Source organism: Myxine glutinosa, chromosome 11, assembly GCF_964187855.1.
Source record: "Myxine glutinosa chromosome 11, kmMyxGlut1.1, whole genome shotgun sequence".
Lineage (NCBI taxonomy): Eukaryota > Metazoa > Chordata > Myxini > Myxiniformes > Myxinidae > Myxine > Myxine glutinosa.
The window spans coordinates 101,987,202-102,014,883 of NC_136271.1; the positions used below are offsets into that span (position 1 = coordinate 101,987,202).

At 46.0% G+C, this 27,682-nt stretch overlaps 1 protein-coding gene across 1 annotated transcript in view; it reads right to left on the reverse strand.

Moving 5' to 3' along the window:
* RSBN1L (round spermatid basic protein 1 like) overlaps positions 1-27,682 on the reverse strand; it is a 91,582-nt gene that overhangs the window by 34,535 nt on the left and 29,365 nt on the right. The window contains exon 2 of the mRNA XM_068131404.2: positions 3,688-4,361. Within this exon, the coding sequence (XP_067987505.2) occupies positions 3,688-4,361 (674 nt within the window). The remainder of the gene's footprint in view (positions 1-3,687; positions 4,362-27,682) is intronic.

Consider the following 27,682-nt stretch of genomic DNA (forward strand, 5'->3'; position numbering starts at 1 on the left):
TTGAATCCTTCCGCTGTATCACTCCGCCTCGCTCCGCTTTACGCTGCGGTCACGTGTCCGTCCTTGGAGACGAGTTACGGAATGTGGTTGCTATGGTCTTTAGCACATTAATATCGAGGGACTCGCTCGAGGCCCCGTGATTGGAGGGACGATGTTTATTTAGATTAAAAACACGTTTATAACGGATTATTCTTCACAAAATGTATTAATACAAGTACAATACATTATGTAGTTTTATGAAATGAGTTTTTGATGAACGTTTATGTTTAATTGCAACGCTAAATCTATAAATTGTAAGAATCCCTCAGGGTTTGGTTTGACGGTTTGAATGTGAAAGTATTTTGGTTATCTTATCTCCACTTTAGGCCTGATAAGTTGATTACGTTTACTTTATTCACAGAGTCAAAATAAGGAGGGGGGGGGGGTGATCACTACACCGCCTGCTTTATAATTTACTAGCAGAAGTACCCGGCATTGCCGGGCGGGGGAGGGGAGGGAAGGGGAACAGGGGGGGGGGGGGGGGGAGCGAGCCCCTTGGCAAAGCGAGCGATTTTTTTTTTCATAGCGTCCTAGCGTCATAGCGTTCATAGCGTCATCACGTGATCGCTCTGAGCGAATCAGCGCTCACCTGCTCTGATGCCGTGGATTCCGTGCGCTGAAATGCGCTGAGGTAAATATGAATAAAAAATATTTCGTTGTGTGGCAGGAACTTCTGAAAATGTCTGCCGTCGTCCTGGTGGGGCTTGCCAGGAATTCAGGTAACGCAGTCGGGTTGATCAAAGCATGGGCTCGGATAACTTGGGTGCCTTATCAGTCGACAATTGTTAAAACACGTGAACATTCGATGAAAGGCGTTATTTAGCGTTATTAGTTTCAATTTCTGGAATAAGGGGTCGGTATATTCGATCCGTCCACCGAACGGCTATCAACGGGTTGAACAAAAAATTGTACATTCCGATTTGAGTTGAGGCACGCAACGCTGCGTCATTATAGCCCGCTTAACGGAACTATTTAAAAAAAAGTAACATGCACATGTGCGCAGCAGCAGGACGCGGCAACTATTGAACTATCATGAATATCGAACGGTCGTACGTGTACGCGCGCGAGCTACGAGAACGCTTGACATGCCCGATCACAACTCACAAAATGATAATGAAACTCCAACCGGGACTCGAATATGCCTGGGCAGAAGCATTTTCTCCCTCTCTCTGACATTCCGAGCAAGAAATTACACGACAATACAAACTGTAATGAGATAACCCGGTCCCATCGGTGGCCGATCATCTGCATGTAGGCGGTGTATTTTATTTCATCCCGGTAAATGGAAGCTAAGTCGGAATTTAAGTACTCAACATCAGAAATGAATTTTTTTCATTGTTGTTTATATATTGTAATGAAATTCCATTATTTTTGAAGCCTTATTTATTTATTTATTTATTTATTTTAATGTATTACTTTGTCAGGAACCGAGCCGATCCGAGATCCCGTTATGAAAATTGAAAATTTATCGAGACGGTTCCGAGACGGGATTTTGAATCTAGCTAACAGCACTAGTCATTAACCAGTGTGGCAGCTACATTCAAGTGTAAGGTGTGCACAGAGGGAGCTGCAGATGGAGGAAATGTTGAGTTGGATCTTGGAGATGGTGTGAAGCTGGATAGTGTGAAAACATTTTGTTACCTAGGAGACATGCTGAATGGAGAAGGTGGATCAGACTCGGCAATGGTTGCTCGAGTGAGTTGTGCATGGAAGAAGTTTCGGGAACTGAGTGGCGTGCTGACGAGGAGGGGAGTGTCGTTGAAGCTAAAGGGAAAGGTGTATGCTGCATGTGTGAGAAGTGTTATGATTTATGGGAGTGAGACATGGGTAATGAACGTAGAGCAGCAACGAAGGCTGGAAAGGGTGGAAATGCGAATGGTTCGGTGGATGTGTGGAGTATCGTTGGTGGATGTGTGGTGGATGTGTGGAAGACAAATGATGAATTGCGAAAGATGATGGGAATAGAGCCTGTGATGGATGCTGTGAAGAGAAACAGGTTGAGATGGTTTGGTCATGTGTTGAGGAAGGATGAAAGTGACTGGTTGAGAAGAGTGATGGAAATGAATGTAGAAGGAAGTAGAGGACGGGGAAGACCGAGAAAGACTTGGCTAAAGATGGTCGAAGAAGAAATGCGGGCAAGGGGGTTAACAAGGGGAGATGCAGAAAATAGGGCAAAATGGAGAAGATTGTCATGGGGACCGCAAGGCTAACCCCCGCTCTTGCAGGGAAAATGGCCTTAAAATGCCTGTTGTTGTTTGTTGTATCAATGATCTCTCCGACTCTCTGGAAAATCCTCTCTATCTCTTTGCTGATGACTCCACTCTCTGCCGCTCCATTCCTCATCCCTCAGATCGGCAGTCTGCAGCCTCCTCACTCTCTGCAGACCTGGACAAAATCACAAACTGGTCAAACAAGTGGAACATGTCTTTCAATCCTGACAAATCTCACACTCTTACTTTGTCTCTCCGAAAAGACCGACTGGAAAACCCTCTCATCTACTTTCTCAACAATCCTCTCCAAGAAGTTCTGTCGCTCAAGCTTTTGGGTCTCACTATCTGCCATGATCTTTCTTGGGGAAACCACATTTACAAGCTGGCCTCCAAAGCCAGTCGTCGACTGGGCATCCTCCGTCGTGCGAAGTCCTTCCTTGGCACACCTGAGCTCCTCACCACATACAAGGCTTTCATTCGCAGCGCAATGGAATACTGTTACCCCCCTCTGGGCCGGTGCTCCTGCCTCACACCTAGCTCGGCTTCACGCTGTTGAAACCAAAGCTTTCAGAATCATTGGAATCTCCTACGATGAAACTAACTCTGAGGGCCTTTCACTCACTCACCGCAGGCAGGTTGGTGGTCTTTCTGTCTTCTACAGACTCCTCTCTGGCCTTGCTCCCCCATCTCTCTCTGTGCTCTGTCCCCCAAATATTCCTACAGGTCGCACAAGATCTGCCAGCAACCCTCTTGTGGTTAAACTGCCAAAATCTAGGCTCTCTGCTCACCTTCACTCCTTCATTCCCCTTTTCTCCCGCCTCTGGAACAAACTGCCCCACTCCCTTCAATCCCACTCCTCCCTCCAGGTCTTTAAAACAGCTGTTCACCACCGTCTCTTATCTTCCCCCATCCAAAACCTTGATCTTTTCTACCCCCGCTAATTCACTCCAGATACACTTTTTCGAAATTCCAACTTCTTTCCTGGAAGTCCTTGCAGTGTGCATATGTTTTATCCCTCTCCCACCTCCCCCCAAGCCCTCTCCCTCCCACATTTCTCTCAATGTTCCTGCTCCCAAATGCTGTGTTTGTGTCCTTCCCCCTCTCTCCCCATCTTGTCTGCCACTCCCCTTATTTTGTGTTTTATGTGTCGGTTTGACATTTTGTGTGATTAATGTTAGCTCTTTCACGAGCCTCGATCTTGTATACAAAAAAAAAACCAAAAAAAAAAACCCTGTTTTTACCTGGTCACCTTATTAAAAACAACAATATTCACACAAAAAGGAGAGCATAACAAGGTTGTGGGGGCGGGGGGGGGGGGGGGGGTGAATGACAAAGCAGCTTATCCAACCACTACTTGGCAATGATGTGGCCATGTAAAAAAAAGTCAAATAGCATGCACGTTAATCCGAATAAGTCATAAACTGGAAATATTACGCACCTGAGCACTGAAATTTTCAATGGAGGTCGTCTCAATGTCCTTTTTGCCCAGCACCTCCATTTTCACTGCTGTGCCCGGGAAACTGAAAGCGAAATAGTCAATGAAATCAGGCAAGTAAGAGGCAGCGCCATGAATGATCGCCATGGAAAAGCGCGAGCAGCCGTTGATCTCTGCGAATGCCGTGTCCACAAAACACCGTGCAAACCTTTCGAGGGCAGTGGCTGACAGAGATGCCAGTTCGTGCCAGTATGCGTGAAGCACGCTTGCACCACCATTTGGTTGCACCTCTACATACATAAGCTTGTGGCCATCAGCAGCCTCACATGCGTAACGAATATGTTGATCCCGTGGTTGGCAGAATGGTGGAAAGGTACCGAATGACGTAGGATGCAACAAAGGTGTGCCAGCCTCTGTCTTGACAGGGCAGCCATCAAGAGGCTCTGGTTTAATGGAAACCGGTGGGCTAAGTTGTTGCAGGCCCGTGGTACCAGATACAATCGTCTGCGCACCTCGATGATAGCGCTTTGGCCGCTTTCGCCGTGGACGATCGGTCTCGGCATCACCCTCGCCGACTTCACGGTGTTTCTTCTTTTTCTTCTTTTTTGTTTTCTTGTGGTGGTGGTGGTGATGGTGTTCAGCTGGCACAGGGCTCCCTTTGTTCTCAGATAGATCACCTGTTCAGACACACGAGCATTAACATGGCAAAGTAAAAGTCTAATCTTATCAGCCTCTGCAAGGCTCATTTCATTTCAAAGAAACATTATTTCTCCAAGAAGTGCGTATTGCCAAAACATGACCAAGGATATAATGTTGAACAAAACAGCTTGAAACTACTTCAAAAAACAAATTCTCCTCATCATGCCAAACTGACCAACATGCAACACAAGGATTAGTTGGACTGAAGAAATCCAAAAACAATGGCATGAGCAGTCTTATCTATCCTTCAGCTCGGCCCGTTTTGCATTTAAATTGGAGCACATGGCTCATAATACTGGGATCTGAGGTTCAACACCCATTTCTACAATAATAAAAGAGTACGTATAAGTCAGTCAATGTGTCTCCTCCATAACTCCAAAACCATGAAACCTAGTGGCCCGAAAATTTGCATGCATACTTTGGGAACTCCAAGGGAGTGCATGAATGAAAACTGGATGTTTGGGTAAATTTAAACACCCCTTTTGAAGATAATTAACCAGTATATTAAATTAAAACCAAAACCAAGCTTACTCTTGGACAGCCTGCATTCTCCACGCAGGGGTCTTAATCCAGCAATTTGTTTCAGCCTCATCAAAAATGCCTTGCCTTGGAACCACGATGACCTCTCAAGGGCTAAGTAAAGTGTATAATCGAAAATTTGTCTTAAGATTTGAGGATCAGAGCTGGTGGACGAAATAAATGTTGAAATCTGAAGTGAAGCCAGAAAATTTGAAATTGCTGATTCTTATAACTAAGCATATATCTTATAACTAAGCTTTAAGCAAGGTTTTGCTCTCCCCTTCTCCATATTAACACAAGAAAATGTGAAATTGCCAACGCATTAAACTTAAAATTTTCTATCATTGTTTTTTTTCCACTGTTTTCCAAAAGTGTAACTTCATCGAGTGAAATGAAAATAATTAAGCAGGCAAAGGTTCGCACAGCGTGAGCAGTAGACGTGGCGACCACGGTTCGGTTCTCCGTGGGGACATCCCCGGAGTTAGGTAGACAAAATAAATTGGAGGATTAGAATGACTAAAGCAATGGGAGACGTGAACTATGAGTTCAAGAGAAAAAGGGAAAATAATTTCAGTGGCTACACAAAGTGATGAATCCCCAGACCGCGCGCGGCAGGATGGCTGACAGGTACACACACTCACTCTAAGCTGTCGAGCCTGGGTTTGAATAGTTTCACCTTTTTGTGAGATTTGCTTTCATTTATGTTATTTCTTTTCATTGAGAGCTTGGAGCGATGTTATATATATATATATATATATATATATATATATATACAGACTTGGCATTTAATATGGAATATTTTTTTTTTTCTCGACTTGGGTTTACTTTCTTCACTCAGTATATCAATCTGGTGAGTTTCTTTTACACTTTGGTGATTTATTTGTTGAAAGAACCATGTCGCTGATTGTCTGTCGCAGCAAGAAGTCAACAACAGGATCATATCACAGGTGGCGTGGCAAAATGTACGGACAGGTGCATTTGATGATTGGCTTCACAGTCGGGTATGCAAGGGTTGTTGCGTTCTGTATTTGTGGAAAACAACTGCTGCACATCTCCAAAAGTTATTGCCGCTTCCTCTGGAGATGGTCCGTCAACTCGACAATGCTGTTTGTCATGGAGTGGTGGGTTTACGAAATTACGGCATGAAACAGCATGCTATTGCTCGGCACTATGGAATCACTCAAGGTCAGGTGTCAAAGATCCTGAAACGAAATGCTCAGAGGGGTGTCCCTACTCCAATACCGAGGCCAGGACGTCCCCGCAGAACCACAAGGAGGGAAGATCGCCAGCTGTACCGGTTAGTCCGCAATGGCCGTACCAAGTCAGCTAATCGGCTTAGGGCTGAGTGGCAGCAACTGACAAATGTGCCTGTATCCAGAAGGCTAGTCAACTAACGACTGGTTCAAGCAGGCTATAGTGCCAGGCATCCCCTGAGAAAGCCACGCCTGACCAGACAACACCGCCAGCGCCGATTGCAGTGGGCCAGAGAGCACCGTCAATGGCAGCCAGGACACTGGAATCACGTGATCTTCAGTGACGAGTCTAGATTTCTGGTCTATCGTCAAGATGGCTGCGTCCGAGTGCGCAGACAAGTGCATGAAGCCTACAACAAAGATTGTATAGTGCCAAGAGTCCAAGCTGGAGGTGGTGGGGTGACCGTTGGGCTGCTTTTCATGCAGGGGGCAAAACTGACATGGTTGTTCTGAATAGAAACCTGAACCAGTTCAAGTACAGGGCCATTGTGGAAGAAACATTGCTTCCATTTGCTCGTGCAGCCTTTCGAGGAAACTTTGTCTTCCAAGATGACAATGCACGGCCTCATCGTGCTCGCATGATCCAACACTTTCTTGCTGACCGTGGTGTCAAGCATATTGAGTGGCCTGCCATGTCCCCGGATCTGAATCCGATAGAGAACTTGTGGGCAGAATTAACGTGTCAAATCGGCCACTTGGACCAGCAGCCGACCTCTGTGCGTGAATTGCAGCAGGCTATTGTCACTGCATGGCAAGCGATTCCTGTCCACACCTTGGCAAATCTCGTGAACAGCATGCCTCAACGTGTACGTGCTCTCCTGAATGCTCGTGGGGGTTACACGAAGTACTGAACTGTAATTTTACTGTCCGTAATCCCAGTCGTAATTTAACTTTTGTTTTTGTTAAAAAAAATTTGGCTAATGTGCAAAATAAAGAGATACTTCTGGAAAACGTACAGAAGTTTAACACAGTTCTGTCCATGAATTGAGTTCAATATCAGTTTACATCACTTTCAAGGATCAATTTATTTGTTTCGAAATGTCAAATGTGGTTTTTGTTTCTTTTAAAGGTCACATTAACAAAATCTAGAATAATTTCAACATAATTCCAATGAACTTTTGGTTCTAAGACATCTTGAAAAGTAAGTTCACCCCCACAAAAAAAATATTCCATATTAAATGCCAAGTCTGTGACTCTGTGTGGAGGGGGTGGGGATATTATATATATATATATATATATATATATATATATATATATATATATATATATATATATACAGGGTGGGTGGAAAGTCGCTCCCTATTTTAAAGTACTTTTAAAGTAAAGAGACAGGATTGTGTCGAGGCACAGATCTGGGGAAGCCTACAAAAAAAATTCTGCTGCATTGAAGGTTCCCAAGAGTACAGTGGCCTCCATAATTCTTAAATGGAAGAAACTTTCAGGACAACCATCACTGCAACACTCCACCGATCTGGGCTTTATGGCAGAGTGGCCAGACGGAAGCCAAACAGTTCAATCTTGTTTTCATCAGACCACAGAATCTTGTTTCTCACAGTCTGAGAATCCTTCAGGTGCTTTTTTGCAAACTCCAAGCGGGCTTTCATGTGTCTTTCACTGAGGAGAGGCTTCCGTTTGGCCACTCTGCCATCCTGTCTCCATACAATCCTGTCTCTTAGCTCTGAAGGCAGTTCCTTCGACCTCATGGCCTGGTTTTTGCTCTGATATGCATTATCAGCTGTGAGACCTTACATAGACAGGTGTGTGCCTTTCCAAATCATGTCCAATCAAGTGAATTTACCACAGGTGGACTCCAATCAAGGTGTAGAAACATCTCAAAGATGATCAAGATAAATGGGAGGCACCTGAGCTAAATTTCAAGTGTCATAGCAAAGGGTATGAATACTTATGTCAATGTGGTATTTCAGTTTTTTCTTTTTAATAAATTTGCAAAACTTTCTAAAATCCTGTTTTCTCTTTGTCATTATGGGGTATTGAGTGTAGATTGATGAGGGAAAAAAAGAATTTAAACGATTTCAGCATAAGGCTGCAACATAACAAAATGTGAAAAAGTGAAGGGGTCTGAATACTTTCTGAATGCACTGTATACATCTTCTCTGACACATTTCAGACCTATAGACTTGTTAAGACCCTTTGGACAATTTAAGACCCTTTGGAAACTTTAGATCCCTTGAGCTCTTTCACATTCGGATCCATTTTAGGCCTTAGAGCCATTTAGACCCCATTAAGCCCTTTTTAGACTTTAGACCCCTTTATGACCATTAAAACACTTTAGACCCAAGAAAAATAGAAATAAATTCCCCCCAAAAATATTTTTGACGACCTTTTTCAATCACTATTCACGTCGCATCATAAACTGCAATGACAAATCGACACAGATATCTCATTGCGAAACTGATGGTGAGAATTTAACCTGAAACTGCCAGGGGGGTTAACTCAGCCTGTCATCCTTCCGAGGTCGGCAAATTGAGTACCAGTTCACTGGTAATTCCCTGCTTGTCGTAAAAGGCGACAAAAAGGGTTGGCGGCAGGAAGGGCATCCGGCCGTAAAACATTGCTTCAAAAAGAGGACCAAAAAAAAAAAACAACAACAACCACGATCCCCGAAAAAGGCCAACCCCCGCTTGCGGGGAAAAATGGCCTCTAAAGGTGGTTTTTTTTTTTTTTACCAATGGGAAACCAGAATGAAATGCTGTGAGAAATACCGAATGGAAATTGCTGAAAGCAAAGCTATGGGGAATATAGAGATGGGGGAAGATCGGGGACTGAAGCAGTGATGGGAAGAGGGATGGATAGGTGCATGGAGGTGGTCAGTTGGTATGGAAAGAACTTTGGTGATCTTCCATCAGGCGGTAGGCCAAAACGTGCCTAAATCAGTTTCTCTGCCGTGTATTCATATAACATCACCCTCACTCTCAAGCACTACTTTATATGTACAACAAGCATGAATTAGAAATCTTCACTGGAGGAATTTGGAATGAGGTTGTCAAGATCACCAGCTACACCCACTGTGATACCTGCTCACCGAATAGTTACACTGAATTCCTGTTTCTACTAATACACACTTCAAGAAAAATTGCTCATTTCAGGTGAGACATCTACGAACCCGTCAGTGACAGGTATCCTGCTAGTAACTTATTTACACATGAGCCACTACCTGTCATGAGTAAGTGGTGGGAGGAGGGAGGAGGAAGGGTTGCCGAGGAAGGAGGAAGGGTTGGCGAGGAAGGAGGAAGGGTTGGGATGAGAGAAGGTAGGGTTGGGGTGGGAGAAGGTAGGGTTGGGATGGGAGGAGGGAGGGAGTGATGGTAGGGTAGGAGGCGGTGGGAGAAGGGAGGGAGTGGGGGTGGGGTAGGAGGGAGTATAAGGTGTGGGGTGGGAGTCCGGAGGGAGTGGAGTGGGAGAAGGCAAAGGAGAGGGTGGAATGAGGGTGTGGAAGGGATGGGGTGGGAGTCCGGGGGGGTGGGGGTGGGTCGGAGGATGGAAGGGAAGGGTGGGAGGATGGAGGGGAAGGGGTGGTAGTCTAGAAGGAGCAGGGTGGTAGAAGGTAAGAGGAGGGAGGGGAAGGGGTGGGAGTCTGGAAGGAGCAGGGTGGTAGGAAGTAAGAGGAGGGAGGAGTGGGGTGGGAGTCCGGAGGGAGGAGTGGAGGTGGGAGTGTGGAGGGGGTGGGGATGGGGTTGAAGAAGGAGGGTGGGGAAGGGGTGGGAGTCTGGAAGGAGCAGGGTGGTAGGAAGTAGGAGGGAGGGAGGGGTTGGGTGGGAGTCCAGAGGGGCGGAGGGGGAGTGGGTTGAAGGAGGGAGGGGAAGGGTTGGGGTGGGAGTCGGGTGAGAGTCCAGAGGGAGGGAGGTGGTAGGAGAATGGATGTGAAGAGTAGGAGGAGGGAGGGGAAGGGGTGGGAGTCTGGATGGAGAAGTGGTGGGGTGTGACGATGTAGTGGTTGGCGTGGGATGAAGGAGGAAAGGAGTGGGAGGATGGACCCTGCATTGCCTGGCAACACCCGGTCAGTACCTTTGCTAATATAAAATAATAAAAAATCGAAATATGCTAATGTGTCCATTGTACACAGGTGTCTTTGTAGTTCATGCAGGTACACCTACGTCTCCTTGAGCAAAAAAATACTCTCAACCAAAAGGCAAACCCCATAACGATCACCAGCTAATTAGTACCTTAAGCAACACAATCACCACGCCTGTCAACAGCCAAAAACAGAAAACCTGGGGAAAATATTAATCAGAAGTCCTGACCAAACACGCAACCGAATGCCCAACCTGCTTTTCGCTTCGCAAGCGCAGGGTAGTAACATTCTCCATGATCCTTGCGTGCACAGATTGGGAGCAGGATGACCAACTTTATGGATAGGCATCCGCAGCTGCAGCACGCTAGGAGCAAGTTGCTTGTAGTCCAAACAGACCATGGCCCAAACTGGTCAAGAACAAAAAACTGGCTTTTCAATACAAAAGATTGCAGTGGGCAGGACACTAAATAAAGCAAAAGCTTGGGCAGAGAGAATCAGCACCACATTGCTTGGACTTGGACCATCTCCTAACTGCACAGCCATTTTATAGTTTTATTTGTATCAATCATACCGAATTTTGATTGCTTCTGTTTGATGCCATAGTCTGCTTCATTTCGCCACTCTAAGCCTATGGCACTCAGCAAATATTGCGGAGGGGAAAAACCATTCAAGACAAGCTGCCAAATCATCTCGGCATGGTCAGGGTCATCATGTGATGCGTGAATGCCAGGCCCAACAAATGCATTCGACTCCTGGCACTGTCTAACAAGGCCAGGTACCATTAGTTGATGAAATTTAATGTTTCTCATTGGCTGAAAAACGAGAAAATGCTGTTTTAACGTGATCATCATATCCTGCTGCGAGAACGGCCAGATGCATCAGCATCGTGCTGCCGTAGTAACGCTACAACCTATTGTAAGCACACTTTAAAATGACCTCATACTGGCATCAAGACTACATTCTGCTGCCAGCTTATACCCATCCTTAGACAATACAGAGAAAAAAGTATCCTGGATACACTTTATGAAACAACAAATATAAAACTTCGAGACCACAGATGCTCTCACTAACACACAATGGTTCATCAAAGTGAATGGCGCAAAAACAGGACAAATAAGAGCGAGAATTGCTTTGCAATACACGTCCCCTACCGATGTGGTATTTTACAAGTCCAAAAAGGGCTTAACTGAAAAATTGACTATTGACTCAAAATTGTTCTGTAGCTTATAGTAAAGCCATGTACCAAGTTTCAGTTGAATATGTTAAAGGATATGGGGGAAAAAAACCCCTGAAAAACCACAGGTGGGACGAGACGGACGGACAGACGGACAGAGAGCAAACCGAGAGAGCAAACCGAGAGCAAACCGAGAGAGCAAACCGAGAGAGCAAACCTAGAGAGCAAACCTAGAGAGCAAACCGGTGAACCCATGAGGGGACGAATACAGACTCGAACGAAGTCGATGGCACGTTATCACAAATCCCTACGCTTCCCACCCAAAGAAAATTTGAAAGATGGCAAAAAGAATGAATGAATTAGTTATTCGAGGAAGGACCCAATATCAAATTGAAAGTTAAAAAAAAATGTTTCCCTGTTTTGACCCAGGCTATGACCGAAGCCCCTGCCCCTGCGGCATGAACCAAGAGCCAAATAAAAACATTTTTTCCATATTTCATGCGTCTCCCCAATGTTGATTACATATACAAATTTTTATCAACAAGATGTTCTAAAATGTGCCCGTAATTGCATTTTTTATTATTTACCTTATGACCGCACCCACAGAGGGTAGCGCCAATTTCTTGCCATGTGGTGATAATAAGTACCAAGTTTGGTGAATTTCTGCACAACCGCTTAGGAGATAGGATGACGGACAGACAGACACAGACGGAGCTGATTACAATATCCCCCATTTTTTTCTCAAAAAGCGTGGGGACAATGACAAGTTCATAAAGGAAACTGGGCAATTTCACTCATCGCATGCTCCATTAAATCCACCATTCATTGATCATAGAGTTATATCAGCAAAGAACCGCTCTTTCATGATTCCCATTCTGGCTTTCTCTGCAGCAGTTGAATCAATTCGCACAGATTGTTTTTTATCCTGAGATCGTTTATCAAGTCCCCAAAGATTGCATTTGTGACTTTTTGACAATCCATCAATTTAAAACAAACCTCTATTTCCTGTTTGATGTTTCATTTGGGTTACAACTTGGGAAATTCTTCACCTTCTTTTACACGAGACATTGGGTTAAGCTTTTTTCCGAAGCATAATGTATACCCCGCTCCCCGCTCATAATGTATCCCTGCTTGAATACCCCGCTCTGCTCACCAAGCTCTCCCCCTACCTATGGTATCCATGGAAATCTCCACGCATGGCTTGCAGACTTCCTCTCTGGCCGTAGTCAACGTGTGGCCCTGAATGGGTTTCTCTCATCTCCCCTTCCTATTCAGGCTGGAGTTCCCCAAGGCAGTGATCTGGGCCCTCTGTTTTTCTGGTCTTCATCAATGATATCTCTGACTCTCTTGAAAATCCTCTCTATCTCTTTGCTGATGACTCCACTCTCTGCCGCTCCATACCTCATCCCTCATATCGGCAGTCTGCAGCCTCCTCACTCTCTGCAGACCTGGACAAAATCAAAGACTGGTCAAACAAGTGGAACATGTCTTTCAATCCTGACAAATATCACACTCTCACCAAGTCTCTCCGAAAAGACTGACTCGAAAACCCTCCCATCTACATTCTGAACAATCCACTCCAAGAAGTTCTGTCACTCAAGCTTTTGGGTCTCACTATCTGCCATGATATTTCCTGGGAAAACCACATTTGCAAGCTGGCCTCCAAAGCCAGTCACTGACTGGGCATCCTCCGTCCTTCCTTGGCACACCTGAGCTTCTCACCACATACAAGGCTTTCATCCGCAGCTCAATGGAATACTGTTCTCCCCTCTGGGCTGGTGCTCCTGCCTCACACCTAGCTCGGCTTCACGCTGTTGAAACCAAAGCTTTCAGAATCATTGGAATCTCCGGCGATGAAGCCAACTCCGAGGGCCTTTCACTCATTCTGCCGCAGGCAGGTTGGTGGTCTTTCTGTCTTCTACCAACTCCTATCCAGCCGAGCTCCCCCAGCCCTGTCTGTGCTCTGTCCCCCAAATATTCCTACAGGTCGCACAAGATCTGCCAGCAACCCTCTTCTGGTGTATATACATATATACACTAATGTATATATACATATACATATACAATTTCAAAAAATGAAAGTGATAAGTTTGTTTTGATGTTCAGTATGTGTGTATGTATATGTGTGTGTGTGTGTGTGTGTGTATGTGTGTGTGTATGTATATATATATATATATAGTCACGTGAAAAAGTAAGTACACCCCCATGTAAAGTTTTTGACTTTTTCAACATACAGCTATTTGATCTTCATTTCAACAATATTTATTTATAAAGGTGATATAATATAACAAATATCATGAAACATTTACATTTTGTAGTCCATTGTATAATTTAAATAAACATAAATGCAAATTTCACATGTGGAAAAAGTAAGTACATCCCATGAAATGTTTATTTATCTTTTTAACATATGTGGACATATCAATATTTGATCTTCATTCAAACAGTATGTACAGATAAAGGTGATCTAATTGAACAAAAAACAATGAAAAATTGACTGCAATAATTTATTCAACAAAAAATTAACAGAGATGCCATTTCCTTCTGTGGAAAAAGTAAGTACACCCTTGGCTCTAATAGGTGGTATTCAAATTGTTTGGAGATCTTTTTAAATCCCTTCCCAGACTCGTAGGCATCTATAACCTTCTTTCTGAAGGCCTCAGAGAGCTCTTTTGATCTAGGCATGGTGACGCCGCACACTTCAACAACAAAGAGCAAACCAAACTAAATGTCGGAGGTTTAAATAAGACAGGTTCCTCCAAGATCCTCTCTAACGATGTTCTAATCATTTGCACCTGAGCTGGTGCACCTGATTCTAATTTTAGGTATTTGAAATAGTGATAAATGTAGGGGTGAACTTACTTTTTCCACATGTGAAATTTGCATTTATGTTTATTTAAATTATACAATGGACTACAAAATGTAAATGTTTCATGATATTTGTTATATTGTATCACCTTTATCTATCAATATTGTTGAAATGAAGATCAAATAGCTGTATGTTGAAATATGTTGAAAAAGTCAAAACTTTACATGGGGTGTACTTACTTTTTCACGTGACTATATATATATATATATATATATATATCGTTTTTGGCCCCATCTCTCAATGATGAAGAATCACTTGAGAAATTTTTTTAAATCTTATCCGGATCTTCACCAAAATCTAATAATTTCGTTCTTGTCACACTCCCAATATGTCCACCAAGTTTCATCCAAATCCATCCACAACGGTTTGAGATATCCTGCTCACAAATTTGAGATATCCTGCAATCAATCATTCCATGGAGGTAATTCCATGCAAGTAGAGACAGACACACAAAAATTAAATTGCTCCTCAAATTTAATCAACCCTAATTGCTCGTATACAAGTCAAAGTTTTATGAAACATTTCCAAGTCATTTTCTTTTTCAAAATCTTAGTCCATTCATGGGTAGTTTATTAGGAATATCAAACACGACTTTGACAAATAGTTTGCTGCCAATTTTACAACAATCCTAATGGTTTGGTTTCATTATGATTATGATTTTATACCTCAGTATGAGCTCTTTTCATAAAAAGCTACAGATCTGTGACATACAGTACAATGTTGATAGTGAAAACTGCACTCATCGAGCATAATGTTACTTCAGTTACCAAAAACATCGTTTATTCAAAATTATGAAACCATTTTGAAAGATCGAATGTTTTTTTTTTTTAATGTTTATGTCTCACATAAAACACAAATTCCATCCCTAATCTTTATAAATGAGGATTAGATTAACTTGGAAAGTGCCCGTTTCAAGAGAAAGTAGTTCATTATTGCAATACAGTGAGGTCTCAATATACACGGGGGTCCTGAAATTGGCCGCATATGTCAAAATCTTATGAACCGCAGATAGGAATGAAATGCATAAATGAATTTTTTTCAACAAAGGAAACCCTTCAAGGAAGTCATCATAACCGCAAACAAAATTCCAAGCATGTCAAGACACCCATTAACTTGATTAACCCCATTAAGTATTCCGAACCCAACCCCCTCACTTGCTGGTTTTAGTGTTTCCTCCCCTCATTCTCTCTCTGTCTCTCTGTGTCTCTGTGTGTCTCTCTGTGTGTCTCTGTCTGTCTGTCTGTCTGTCTCTGTCTGTCTGTCTGTCTCTGTCTGTCTGTCTGTCTGTCTGTCTCTGTCTGTCTGTCTCTGCCTGTCTCTGCCTGTCTGTCTCTGTCTGTCTCTATCTGTCTGTGTCTCTGTCTGTCTCTCTGTGTCTCTGTCTGTCTGTTTCTGTCTGTCTGTCTGTGTCTGTCTCTGTCTGTCTGTGTCTGTCTGTGTCTCTCTGTGTCTGTCTGTCTGTCTGTCTCCGTCTGTCTGTCTCCGTCTGTCTGTCTGTGTCTGTCTGTGTCTGTGTATGTCTGTCTGTGTCTGTCTGTCTCTGTCTCTGTCCATCTGTCCCTGTCTGTGTCTGTCTGTCTGTCTGTTTGTCTGTCTCTGCCTGTCTGTCTGTCTGTGTCTCTGTCTGTCTGTCTCTGTCTGTCTGTCTCTATCTGTCTGTCTGTCTCTATCTGTCTGTCTCTGTGTCTCTGTCTGTCTATCTCTGTCTGTCTCTCTGTGTCTCTGTCTGTCTCTCTGTGTCTCTGTCTGTCTCTCTGTGTCTCTGTCTGTCTCTCTGTGTCTCTGTCTGTCTCTCTGTGTCTCTGTCTGTCTGTCTGTCTGTGTCTCTGTCTGTCTGTCTGTGTCTCTCTCTGTCTGTCTGTCTCTGTCTGTGTCTGTCTGTCTCTGTCTGTCTTTCTCTGTCTGTCTGTCTGTCTGTGTCTGTCTGTCTGTGTCTGTCTGTCTGTCTCTGTCTGTCTGTCTCTGTCTGTCTGTCTCTGTCTGTCTGTCTCTGTCTGTCTGTCTCTGTCTGTCTGTCTCTGTCTGTCTGTCTCTGTCTGTCTGTCTTTGTCTGTCTGTCTGTCTCTGTCTGTCTGTCTCTGTCTGTCTGTCTCTGTCTGTCTGTCTCTGTCTGTGTCTGTCTGTCTCTGTCTGTCTGTCTCTGTCTGTCTGTCTCTGTCTGTCTGTCTCTGTCTGTCTGTCTCTGTCTGTCTGTCTCTGTCTGTCTGTCTGTCTCTGTCTGTCTGTCTGTCTGTCTGTCTGTCTGTCTCTGTCTGTCCTCACGGCATTTTAAAAAAAGCCTGGCAGATTGCCGCAGGTTTCGATGCAGCTCTTTGTCGGGGAGAAGCAAATCATCCAAGCCCCTCTTGAAATCGAGGTACCTCTCCATGACTGGATCAGCATCTTCCAATTTGTCAACAAGCACATGCCATGCAGCAACTCGCCCAGGAACTGGACTGTAAGGTTAGACCTTGGCACCTCTTCCTCATCACTGCCCACATCCTCCTCCTCCTCTGAAACCGTTATAATGGCCTCCAACTCCTCCTCGGTGAGGTTGTCACCATGTGAAGCAATGAGATCCTCCAACTCCTCCTCGGTGAGATTGTAGCCATGTGAGGCAATGAGATCCTCCAACTCCTCAGACTGCATGTCATCAAATTGTTCCCCTCCCAACTGCCGTTCCAACCCAACAATCACATGCCTCTCCTCAGTGTTATCGGGAAAGCCAGTAACGTTTCTGACTGCCTGTGGCCACAGGTTGTGCCAGAAAGCGTTGGTGGTGGAGGCTCTCACCTCATCCAGCAACTCCTTGATGGCGCCGATGCAGTGGGCAATGTTGAAATCCTTCCAACACTAACCGACGGTGAGCCCTGGGTCTGACTCCATTGCATACAAAATGCGGCGAAAGGTGCGGCGGGTGCAATATGTTTTAAACGTTGAAATCACACCTTGGTCGAGTGGCTGGATGAGGGAGGTGGTGTTGGGAGGCAGGGAAGACCACCTCTATGTTTGGGTGAGCCACATCCAGGTTCGCGTGTTGGTCAGGAGCGTTGTCCAGGAGCAAGAAACCGTTCAATGCAAGGTTTTTGTCCACCATGTACCTCTCCAACTGAGGGACAAAACAATTATGGAACCAGTCCAGGAAGATTGCTGCCATCACCCAGGCTTTCCTGTTGGCCCTCCAAAACACAGGCAGAGTTTGCTTGTGCTTGTCCTTGAGAGCACACGGGTTCAGGGAACGATACAACATCATGGGTTTCAGCATGAGATCCCCTTTTGCATATGCACAGAGGAGAAGAGATACCGGGTCCTTGGCAGCCTTGAATCCCGATGCTGTCTCCTCGCGCTTCAAGATGAAAGTTCTCATGGGCATCCTTTTCCAGAAGAGGCCAGTCTTGTCAGCGTTGAACACCTGCTCTGGGAGCTATCCCTTCTCTTCGATCAGCCTCACGAGTTGAGCAGGGATCGTTTTTTCCACCTCGTGGTCCGCGGAGGCACGCTACCCTGAGAGCTTCACATTTTTGAGAAAGTACCTGTGGTGAAACGTAGGCATCTAAGTTATAGCCCAGGTGTAGTAACATCTTCTGCCCACTAAAGTGCTCTCATAAATATCCACTCGCTGACTGCAAGGGGCAGACTTGAGACCTGAGACCATTACGCGCTTATGTAGGAAGGTGAGAAATCACGTTGGCATGAGGCTTGCTTATGTGTACCCTATATGATGATTACTCTTGATGCCTATTAGAGAACTGAAATGATGGTTGCTATGTATTCTTTCTAGATGCTGTTCGAGATTGATTCAGATTAAACTCGGAACGAGAAAGCGGTTGTGACTGATTTTTACAACACTTAATCTGAATAATCTCCTATCATCATTCGAGATGCATAAGCTCCTGCAACTACCTCCCTTCAGTGTGGATCCTCAGCCGGATGACGCGGCGAGTCAGTTTACACATTGGTTAAGCTTGCTTGAAAGCTACATGGAAACGTATACCAATATCACAGACACACAGAAATGTGCTGTTCGCAACTGTCTCCTGACTAACACCATTCACGATTACATCTCGCATTGCCCCACGTATGCGACTTCGAAAACAACGCTTCGAAGTATCTACATCAAGCCACGAAGTGTGGTTTATACCCGATACAAGCTCCCTACTCGGAAGCAGGATCCCACGGAATCGCTCGAGCACTTCCTTCAAGAACTCCACCGGTTGGGGAAGGAATGTGCACATGAGGTCCAAATGCACGAACAAACGTGTGACGATTTAATGTGGGACGCCTTTGTGTCCGGGCTCCATTCTCCTTCAATTCGTCAACGTTTGTTGGAAAGCCCACCTTGACTCTCCAAGAGGCGTACGATCAGGCACGAGTACTCCAGCTGGCACAGGCTCAATCGGAGTCGTATGGTCGACCCTATGTAACTGCCGGTCTCACTGGGGAGAAACGATCGGAGAATTTCCCTAATACAGAGCGCGAGGCTGATGATACCCCTATGGAGTCGAGGCCATCAGAAGCCCTCGGAGCCGAAGGTACGATTCTGGCTGCGACCGCATCTTTCGGAGGTAACACTCTTACAGTTCCTCCTTTCTACATTCCCTAAACTATCCAGAACTCCATCCCTCCTCCAGTGTCCTCAAACGTATTTTTGACTCGAAGGTCTCAAACTCATTTTGCAAAAAATGTTCGTTTCCCATGAATCGTACACTTTTCAAAATCCAATCTCACCCCTCCCCTCCAAATCCTCCCCATCACCCATCCCTTTCAAATCTCCCCCCTTGCCCCTTCCCTCCCCTCCCTCCTAAACTCCCCCCACACCCCTCCCCTCCGAGACTCTCCCTCGCTCCTCCCCTCCGAGACTCCCCTCTCACCCCTCCTCCTCAAAGCATCCTCCCTGCTTCTTCCTCCTTCCAACTTTCACCTTCATCTCCCCAAACCTTCTGCCTTGCTCTTCCCCCTCCTCAAATAACACCTCACTGTGCCTCACCCAATCTCCATCAAACCTTTTGTCCGCCCCATTCTTCCCTTTCTCCAAGCTATTCTGAAATCTCTGACACACCTTCAACAGCTCTCCCTACCTCTTCCTCCTCTTCCACATCTTACCCTACCCCTCCCCCCCCCCCTGTTCTGGACCCGATGCTCCCCCTTCCTCTTCATTAACGGTATGGACCTCAAACATCCGGGGCCTTCGCTCAAACTTGACTGACCTCTCCATACAGGTTGCTTCTGACAAACCAGATGTGATCTGCTTAACAGAAACTTTCCTCCTTCATGATGTCTCTGATGCCTTGGTATCTCTCCCAGGTTACTCCCTCCTCCGGTATGATAGACCTGAGCCTCGTCCTGGAGGTGGGGTTGCTATCTTTATAAAAAACTCTCTTCCTCACTCGCCCTCCACTGCCCTCTCTCCACCTCACCCCCAGGAATACCTTTGGCTACGGCTTCCCCTTCGCTCCCACCTTTTGTTCATATGTGTGTTGTACCGTCCACCAATCAGCGATGACTCCATCTACATCTCACTGTCTGATAATATGGACCAACTTCTATCTACCCATCCCAACTCTCTCTTCCTCATATGTGGTGATTTCAATTGTCACCATGCCAGTTGGCTGGGTGTGGGTACCTCTCTCACCAGCCATGGCTCTTCAGCAAAGGACTTCTGCGACTCACTGGGACTGACACAATCTGTCAATTTCCCGACCCGGATCTCAGTCAATGGAGCATCTTCTCTTCTGGATTTGGTTATGACAAACTTCCCTGAAAATGTCTGCTGCTCTTCTTCTGCTCCAATCGGCTCATCTGATCATGTGCTTGTCAAAGTGGACATCTCTCTGACCATTCTCAGAGAGCCTCCTCAGCGTCGACGAGTCTGGCATTTCACTCAGGCCAACTGGCACGGTCTTCAAGCAGCCATCAATCATCTGGACTGGTCTCCCATCTCTACCGCCTCTGACATCAACTCATCCTGGGAATTCTTTCAAAGTAAATTGCTCTCTCTCTCATGCACAGATTTATACCATCTCGTCTTCAGTTGTCATACCCTTCCTCCCGTCCATGGTACACGGAATCTTGTGGTGAGGCTGTTGCCCTGAAACAACTTGCTTTCGTCTCCTGGAAAGCAAATCCAACGGAAGGAAATCTCATTTCCTTTCACAAAGCCCGAAACAAGTGTGTGTCCACCCTCAGGAGAGCCAGGAAACAATATCTCACCATTCTCAAGACCGAACTCTCTTATCTGTCTCCCTCTTCCAAATCGTGGTGGCGTCTGGTCAAATCTGTTTCTGGTGTTTGTTCCCCCTCCATCCCCTCCCTCACCTCAAACGGCTTAACGGCTGACTCCGCACGTGAAAAAGCTGAATGCCTCAACTCTGTGTTTGCCTCTAAATCTTGTGTCCCAAACCCATCCCTCTCTGTACCCACCGTACCCAGTCGTACCCAGCTGCTCCTGGACACTGTGTCCTTTCCTCCTGACAAGTTGGAAAAGTTTCTGGCAACCCTCGACTCTGATTCTGCAACTGGTCCTGACGGCATCAGCCCACGGGTCCTAAAATCATGTTCTTCTGCACTTTCACTCCCTCTTTCTGTTCTCTTCACCCTCTCTTTTGCTCAAGGTCATCTGCCATCTGCTTGGAAATCAGCCAACATCACCGCTTTGCACAAAAAAGGTGCAAAAACAGATCCCAGCAACTACAGACCAATCAGCCTTCTCCCAATTATCAGCAAAGTCATGGAATCCATCATTGCTTCAGATATTAAATCTTTCCTCTTCTCCAATGGCTTGATCTCTGATCATCAATTTGGTTTCAGACCTGGTCACTCTACTCTGGACATGCTGCTTCTGCTTTCTCAACAATGGATGGAGGTCCTCAACGCCAAACAGGAAATTAGAGCCGTCTCCCTTGACATTTCACGTGCCTTCGATACGGTCTGGCACCCTGCTCTGCTCTCCAAACTCTCCTCCTTTGGTATCCATGGAAATCTCCACGCATGGCTGGCGGACTTCCTCTCTGGTCGTAGTCAACGTGTGGCCCTGAATGGGTTTCTCTCATCTCCTCTTCCTGTTCAGGCTGGAGTTCCCCAAGGTAGTGTTCTGGGCCCTGTGCTTTTTCTGGTCTTCATCAATGATCTCTCTGACTCTCTTGAAAATCCTCTCTATCTCTTTGCTGACGACTCTACTCTCTGTCGCTCCATTCCTCATCCCTCAGATCGGCAGTCTGCAGCCTCCTCACTCTCTGCAGACCTGGACAAAATCACAGACTGGTCAAACAAGTGGAACATGTCTTTCAATCCTGACAAATCTCACACTCTTACAATGTCTCTCCGAAAGGACCGACTGGACAACCCTCCCATCTACTTTCTCAACAATCCTCTCCAAGAAGTTCTGTCGCTCAAGCTTTTGGGTCTCACTATCTGCCATGATCTTTCTTGGGAAAACCACATTTCCAAGCTGGCCTCCAAAGCCAGTCGCCGACTGGGCATCCTCCGTCGTGCGAAGTCCTTCCTTGGCACAGCTGAGCTCCTCACCACATACAAGGCTTTCATCCGCAGCTCAATGGAATACTGTTCCCCCCTCTGGGCTGGTGCTCCTGCCTCACACCTTGCTCGGCTTCACGCTGTTGAGGCCAAAGCTTTCAGAATCATTGGAATCTCCTGCGATGTAGTCAACACCGAGGGCCTTTCACTCACTCACCGCAGGCAGGTTGGTGGTCTTTCTGTCTTCTACCGACTCCTCTCCGGCCTTGCTCCCCCAGCTCTCTCTGTGCTCTGTCCCCCCAATATTCCTTCAGGTCGCACAAGATCTGCCTGCAACCCTCTTCTGGTTAAACTGCCAAAGTCTAGGCTCTCTGCTCACCTTCACTCTTTCATTCCCCTTTTCTCCCGCCTCTGGAACAAACTCCCCCACTCCCTTCAATCCCACTCCTCCCTCCAGGTCTTTAAAACAGCTGTTCACCACCATCTCTTATCTTCCCCCATCGAAAACCTTGATCTTTTCTACCCCCGGTAATTCACCCCAGAGTCCTTGCAGTGTTCATATGTTTTAATCCTCTCCCACCTCCCCCCAAGTCCTCCCGATGTCCCTGCTCTCAAATGTTGTGTTTGTGTCCTTCCCCCTCTCTTTTGTGTCCTTCCCCTTCTCTCCCCATTTGGTCTACCGCTCCCCTTGTTTTTTGTGTTTTGTGTGTCGGTTTGTCTTTTTGTGTGATTAATGTTAGCTCTTTCACGAGCCTCGATCTTGTATACAAAAAAAAAAAAAAAAAAAAAAAAAAACACTAAGTGCTTCTTCTGCGGCAATCGGAGGCACCCTAGAGCTACATTCCCGGCACGGAATGCGACGTGTCACACGTGTGCCAAGAAAGGTCATTATGCAAAGGTTTGCTGCGCTTCGCGAGGGCAACGTCCGACTCTGGCGGGAATCACCTCGACGCGTGAGGCCCGACCTGAGCCTATAGAAGTTCCAGCCCTGCCCTGCCCTGCCCGGCCCGGCCCGCGCGGTTTGGCAAGCGCCATAGTACCGGTGCTGATCGAAGGCCAGTCTTCCAACGCACTTGTGGACACTGGGTCGACGGAGAGCTACGTCGACATGGGTCTTGTACGACGGCATGAATAGCCGATTCTGGGGACCTCGCGAAGAATCTTCATGGCCTCTCAGTCACTCTGGATGCGCACCAAAGGGGAATGCCGCGTCAAATTAGTGATTAATGGTACAATGTATCCGGATGTCCGTCTGATGATTCTGTCTACTCTATGCGCCGATGTACTGTTGGGACATGATTTCCTCCATCGGCATGGACGTTTGGAAATGACGTTTAACGGTGACTCTACTCTGTGTGTGGTTTGACCGGAATGACTATAGAGCCGCTGTCACTATTTCCGAGTCTAACCTCCGACTGCACGCCGGTCGCGATCAAGTCGAGATGTCACTCACGGGCCAACGCGCAATTCATTGCCGAAGAGACTGGACGGCTTTTAAAAGAAGGGATTATCGAACCAAGTCGATCACCTTGGCGAGCACAAGTACTGGTAGTCCAAACTGAGAATCATCGTAAGCGGATGGTGATTACTCACAAACTATAAATAGATTTACGCAGCTGGATGCCTACCCACTTCCGGGTTTAGATGCGCTAGTACGACAGGTCGCTCAATACGCGGTCTACAGTACCCTCGATTTGCACAGTGCGTTTCATCGGATTCCTATCCGTAATGACGACAAAATCTATATGGCGTTCCAGTCGGGACAACGGTTGTATCAATTCACGTGTTTGCCCTTCGGCGTAACTAACGGAGTTGCGTGCTTTCAAAGGGCGATTGACGACATAATTGCCAAAGAGCAATTAACAGATGTCTTTGTGTATCTTGATAACCTCACAATGTGCGGTCGAGATCAAGCGGACCATGACGCTAATCTGCGACGCTTCTTACAAGTCGCACGTCAGTATAATTTAACTTTCAACGAGGACAAATGTCGCTACGCCGCAAGGACGATTGATCTTTTAGCGTACACGCCTACACGGTGACCCAAGGGAAGATAACTCCCGACAAAGAGCGTCTGTGACCTTTGCTAGACATGGCGGCGCCGCATGATCGTGCGTCCTTGAGAAGAGCTCTCGGTTTGTTTGCACATTATTCTCGTTGGGTCCAGAATTACTCCGAGAAGCTTCGTCCCCTTGTTGATTGCAAAACATTTCCAATGACCGAGGCAGCCAAGGCCACTTTTCAAAGGCTGAAGCTAGACATAGCTAATGCGGCAGTCTCCTCGGTAGACGAAAACATACCCTTTGTTTTGGAAACTGACGCATCGGACTGTGCCATAACGGCGACCCTGAATCAAGGGGGGGAACCAGTCGTCTTCTTCTCTCGTACTCTCTCAGATGCTGAGAGACGTCATTCAGCTGTCGAAAAGGAAGCCTACACCTTGGTGGAAGCGATACGACGATGGCGGCCATATTTGCTCGGCAAGACATTCGAAGTGATTACAGATCAACAGAGCGTTGTATTCATGTACGACACGACGCGACACGCCCAGTGCATTAAAAACGAGAAAATTACTTGATGGCATATCAAATTGGCTGACTATAGCTTCAAGATCACATAATCGCCCGAGGTGGGAGAATTTAGCTGCAGATGCATTATCCAGGCCTGGGGTGTGCATGGGTCTCACCACCGGTGAGGATCTTCACGAACTTCATGAATCGCTATGTCACCCGGGAGTAACACGACTAGCCCATTCCGTGCGTAGCCGAAACTTGCCCTACTCCGTGGAGGACGTTCGTCGTTTGTGCCGAGCGTGTCCTGTTTGCACGGAACTGAAACCGCGCTTCTACAAACCTGAAATGGGGACTTTGATTCAAGCTAGTCGGCCGTGGGAGAGATTAGCCATGGACTTCAAAGGGCCTTTTGCCAGCGTCTGGCTCATATCGTTATCTTTTCACAATTATTGATGAGTATTCCCGATTCCCGTTCGCATTTCCGTGTCACGACATGTCTTCCGAGTCGGTTCTTCGCTGCTTGAGGCTCGTTTGCGATATTCAGCTATCCTGCGCTCATCCATACTGACAGGGGCGCTGTTTTCATGTCTCAGGATGTACCAGCATTTCTGTTGCAGCGGGTATATTGCTTCTAGCTGCACCACACCATATCGCCCGCAAGCGAATGGACAAATTGAACGATTTAATGGCATCATATGGAGAGCCGTTACCCTAGGGCTCAAGACCCGAGGGTTGGGACCGGACAAATGGACTTGGATGTTGCCGGGGGCTCTACATGTGATTCGGTCCCTACTGTGTACCGCTACAAATGAAATTCCTCATGATCGCCTATTTCGTTATCAGCGTCGTACAGGAAGTGCCCAGTCAGATGCACTGCATGGATCATCCCGATCCCACATGGATCTCCACACCCGGACCGGTCTATCTCAAACGCGCCGTGCGTCCAAGCAAATACGATCCACTCGTTGACAAGGTACAGCTCATTCATGCTAATCCGGAATTCGCTCATGTCAAAATGCCGGACGGTCGTGAAACCACTGTGTCGGTGCGTCATCTTGCTCCTTGCGGGGAAGCTGATGAGACTGGGTCCAGTACAGAGGTTCCGATGGCTGGATCTCCGGCTCCTCTTCATCGGTCGCCCGACCCGACCGGGACTGTCGTACCGAATCAGACGCCTGAGTTGATTAGCACTCTGGCTGGGGAGGATTTAGATACCCCCGCCGACAGCTCAGATGTGTATCGAACCCGCACGGGGAGAGAAAGTCGTCGACCGGAGCGCTTCGGTTGGTAGTAACTCCTTGATAGATGTTTTATGTTCTTTTGCATTCTATATACACTGGAACCCCGCTATAACGAACACCAATATTACGAACTTCCGGATATAACGAACGAACTTCCTGTCCCCCGCATATTTAATGAGATTCTATTGTTTAACGTAAGGCAAATCAATATGGCTACACCGTCCCATAAACGCAAGATCTTGTCAGTTGAAGACAAGCTCCGTATCATTGATCGTCTCAGTCTTGGTGAGAAAGCAGCAAACCTTTCCAGAGAATACGGCATTCCTAAGAGCAGCATATCAACGTTCAAAGGAAAGGAAAAGGAGTTACGGGAATTTGTCCACAAATGCAGTCAACAAGATGGTTTGAAGCGGTAGAAAATGCGGCAGGCGAATGACGGCGATCTCGATCAGGCAGTCTATCTATGGTTCGAACAACAACGAGCTGCCAACATACCGATTTCCGGCCCTATGGTTATGGAGAAAGCTATAGCATTATCAAAAGAAATGCATGGTGAGGACAGAAAATTCACCGGGTCCACTGGATGGCTCTATCGGTGGAAAATCGTCATGGTATACGCGCACTCAAGATTTCCGGGGAAGACAAGTCATGTGACGATGCAGCGGCTGCCGAGTTCATTCCAGAACTGAGAAACATTATCGAATCTGAAGGTTACAGTCCCGATCAGATTTACAACGCAGATGAAACAGGACTTTTTTCAAGTGCCTACCAGACAGAACACTCGCTTCCAGGAAAGAAGAACAACGTACATCTGGCTACAAGAAATACAAAGATCGTGTGACAATTTTAGTTGGTACGAACGCCTCCGGTGAGCATAAACTGCGTCCGTTATGCATCGGCAAGTTCCAGAATCCACGCTGTCTCAAGCACGTGAATCGAGAAACCCTACCAATAAGTTGTCACACCAACAACGCCTGGATGACATCGGACATTTTCAAGAAATGGTTTCATGAAGAGTTTGTCCCATCTGTTCGATCTTTTCTTCGTCGACGTGGTTTGGAGCAGAAAGCAATCTTATTGATTGACAACTGTCCCGCCCACCCAGCAGAAACCCAACTTCGTACACGTGATGGCAAAATCCGTGCATATTTTCTGCCGAAGAACACAACCAGTAAAATACAGCCAATGGATGCCGGAATTATTTCAGCACTGAAGAAACGTTACCGCAAGCAGTTGCTCAGAGAAATCGTTTCCAGAGATGTCACAGCATTGCAGGACTTTTTGAAAACCCTGGACATCAAGGAAATGATTTATGTCACTGGAGAAGTCTATGCTGATGTAGCGCCACCAACGGTCAACAAGTGCTTGAAGAAATCACTCGGTGCCGCCATTTATCCTGTTGATGACGCAGCCAATGAAGAAAACACCGATCCTGAGTTTGATGAGAGTGACGATGTCCTTTTATCGGAAATTGCCAGAGATTTACAGCACATTGCTGTAGTTAATGGCGAAGATTTGGATAATCTTGCAAGATTATGGGTGGACGTCGATGAAGACGTTCCCGTGACCAGTTCGATGACCGATGAAGAAATTATCGCCTCCGTTCGTGAAACAACACTGCAGTGTGACATTGAAAGTGACTCTGATGACACCAATGAACCACAAGAAGTTCCAGCAACATCTGATGTAATTGCCGGACTTGAAACAGCACTTTCCTGGTTTGAAGGGCAACCAGTCGACAGCATTAAAGTTTTACAGCTCCGTCAGCTATTATCTTATGCACGCAAAGAAAACGCCACCTCCAAGAGTAAACAATCCAAGATTACCAGTGTCTTCACGCAGTAAATTGAACATTCGGTGAATATTACATGCACTTGAACATTTTATTTATGTACTTGAACATGTACATGTACTTGAATATTACATGTACTTGAATATTACATGTACTTGAACAATGACACAACAGCAATGCTTTTTAAAGTTTTTTATTCGTACAATCGAACAATAAAATGTACATGAATGAACAATACAAAGTTTGTTGTTTTGCATATGAATAGGTGTGATAGTATGGTGATTCGTACGTTATTCAGTATTACGAACACTTCAAAATAACGAATTTTTTTTATGTCTCCCGAGCAGTTCGTTATATCGGGGTTACAGTGTACTTGTTTGCTGATTATTGCTACGCATATACATTTAAAAGGCTTGCTTGTAAAGTTTTGAACTCTGGGAGGATGTAGTGAAA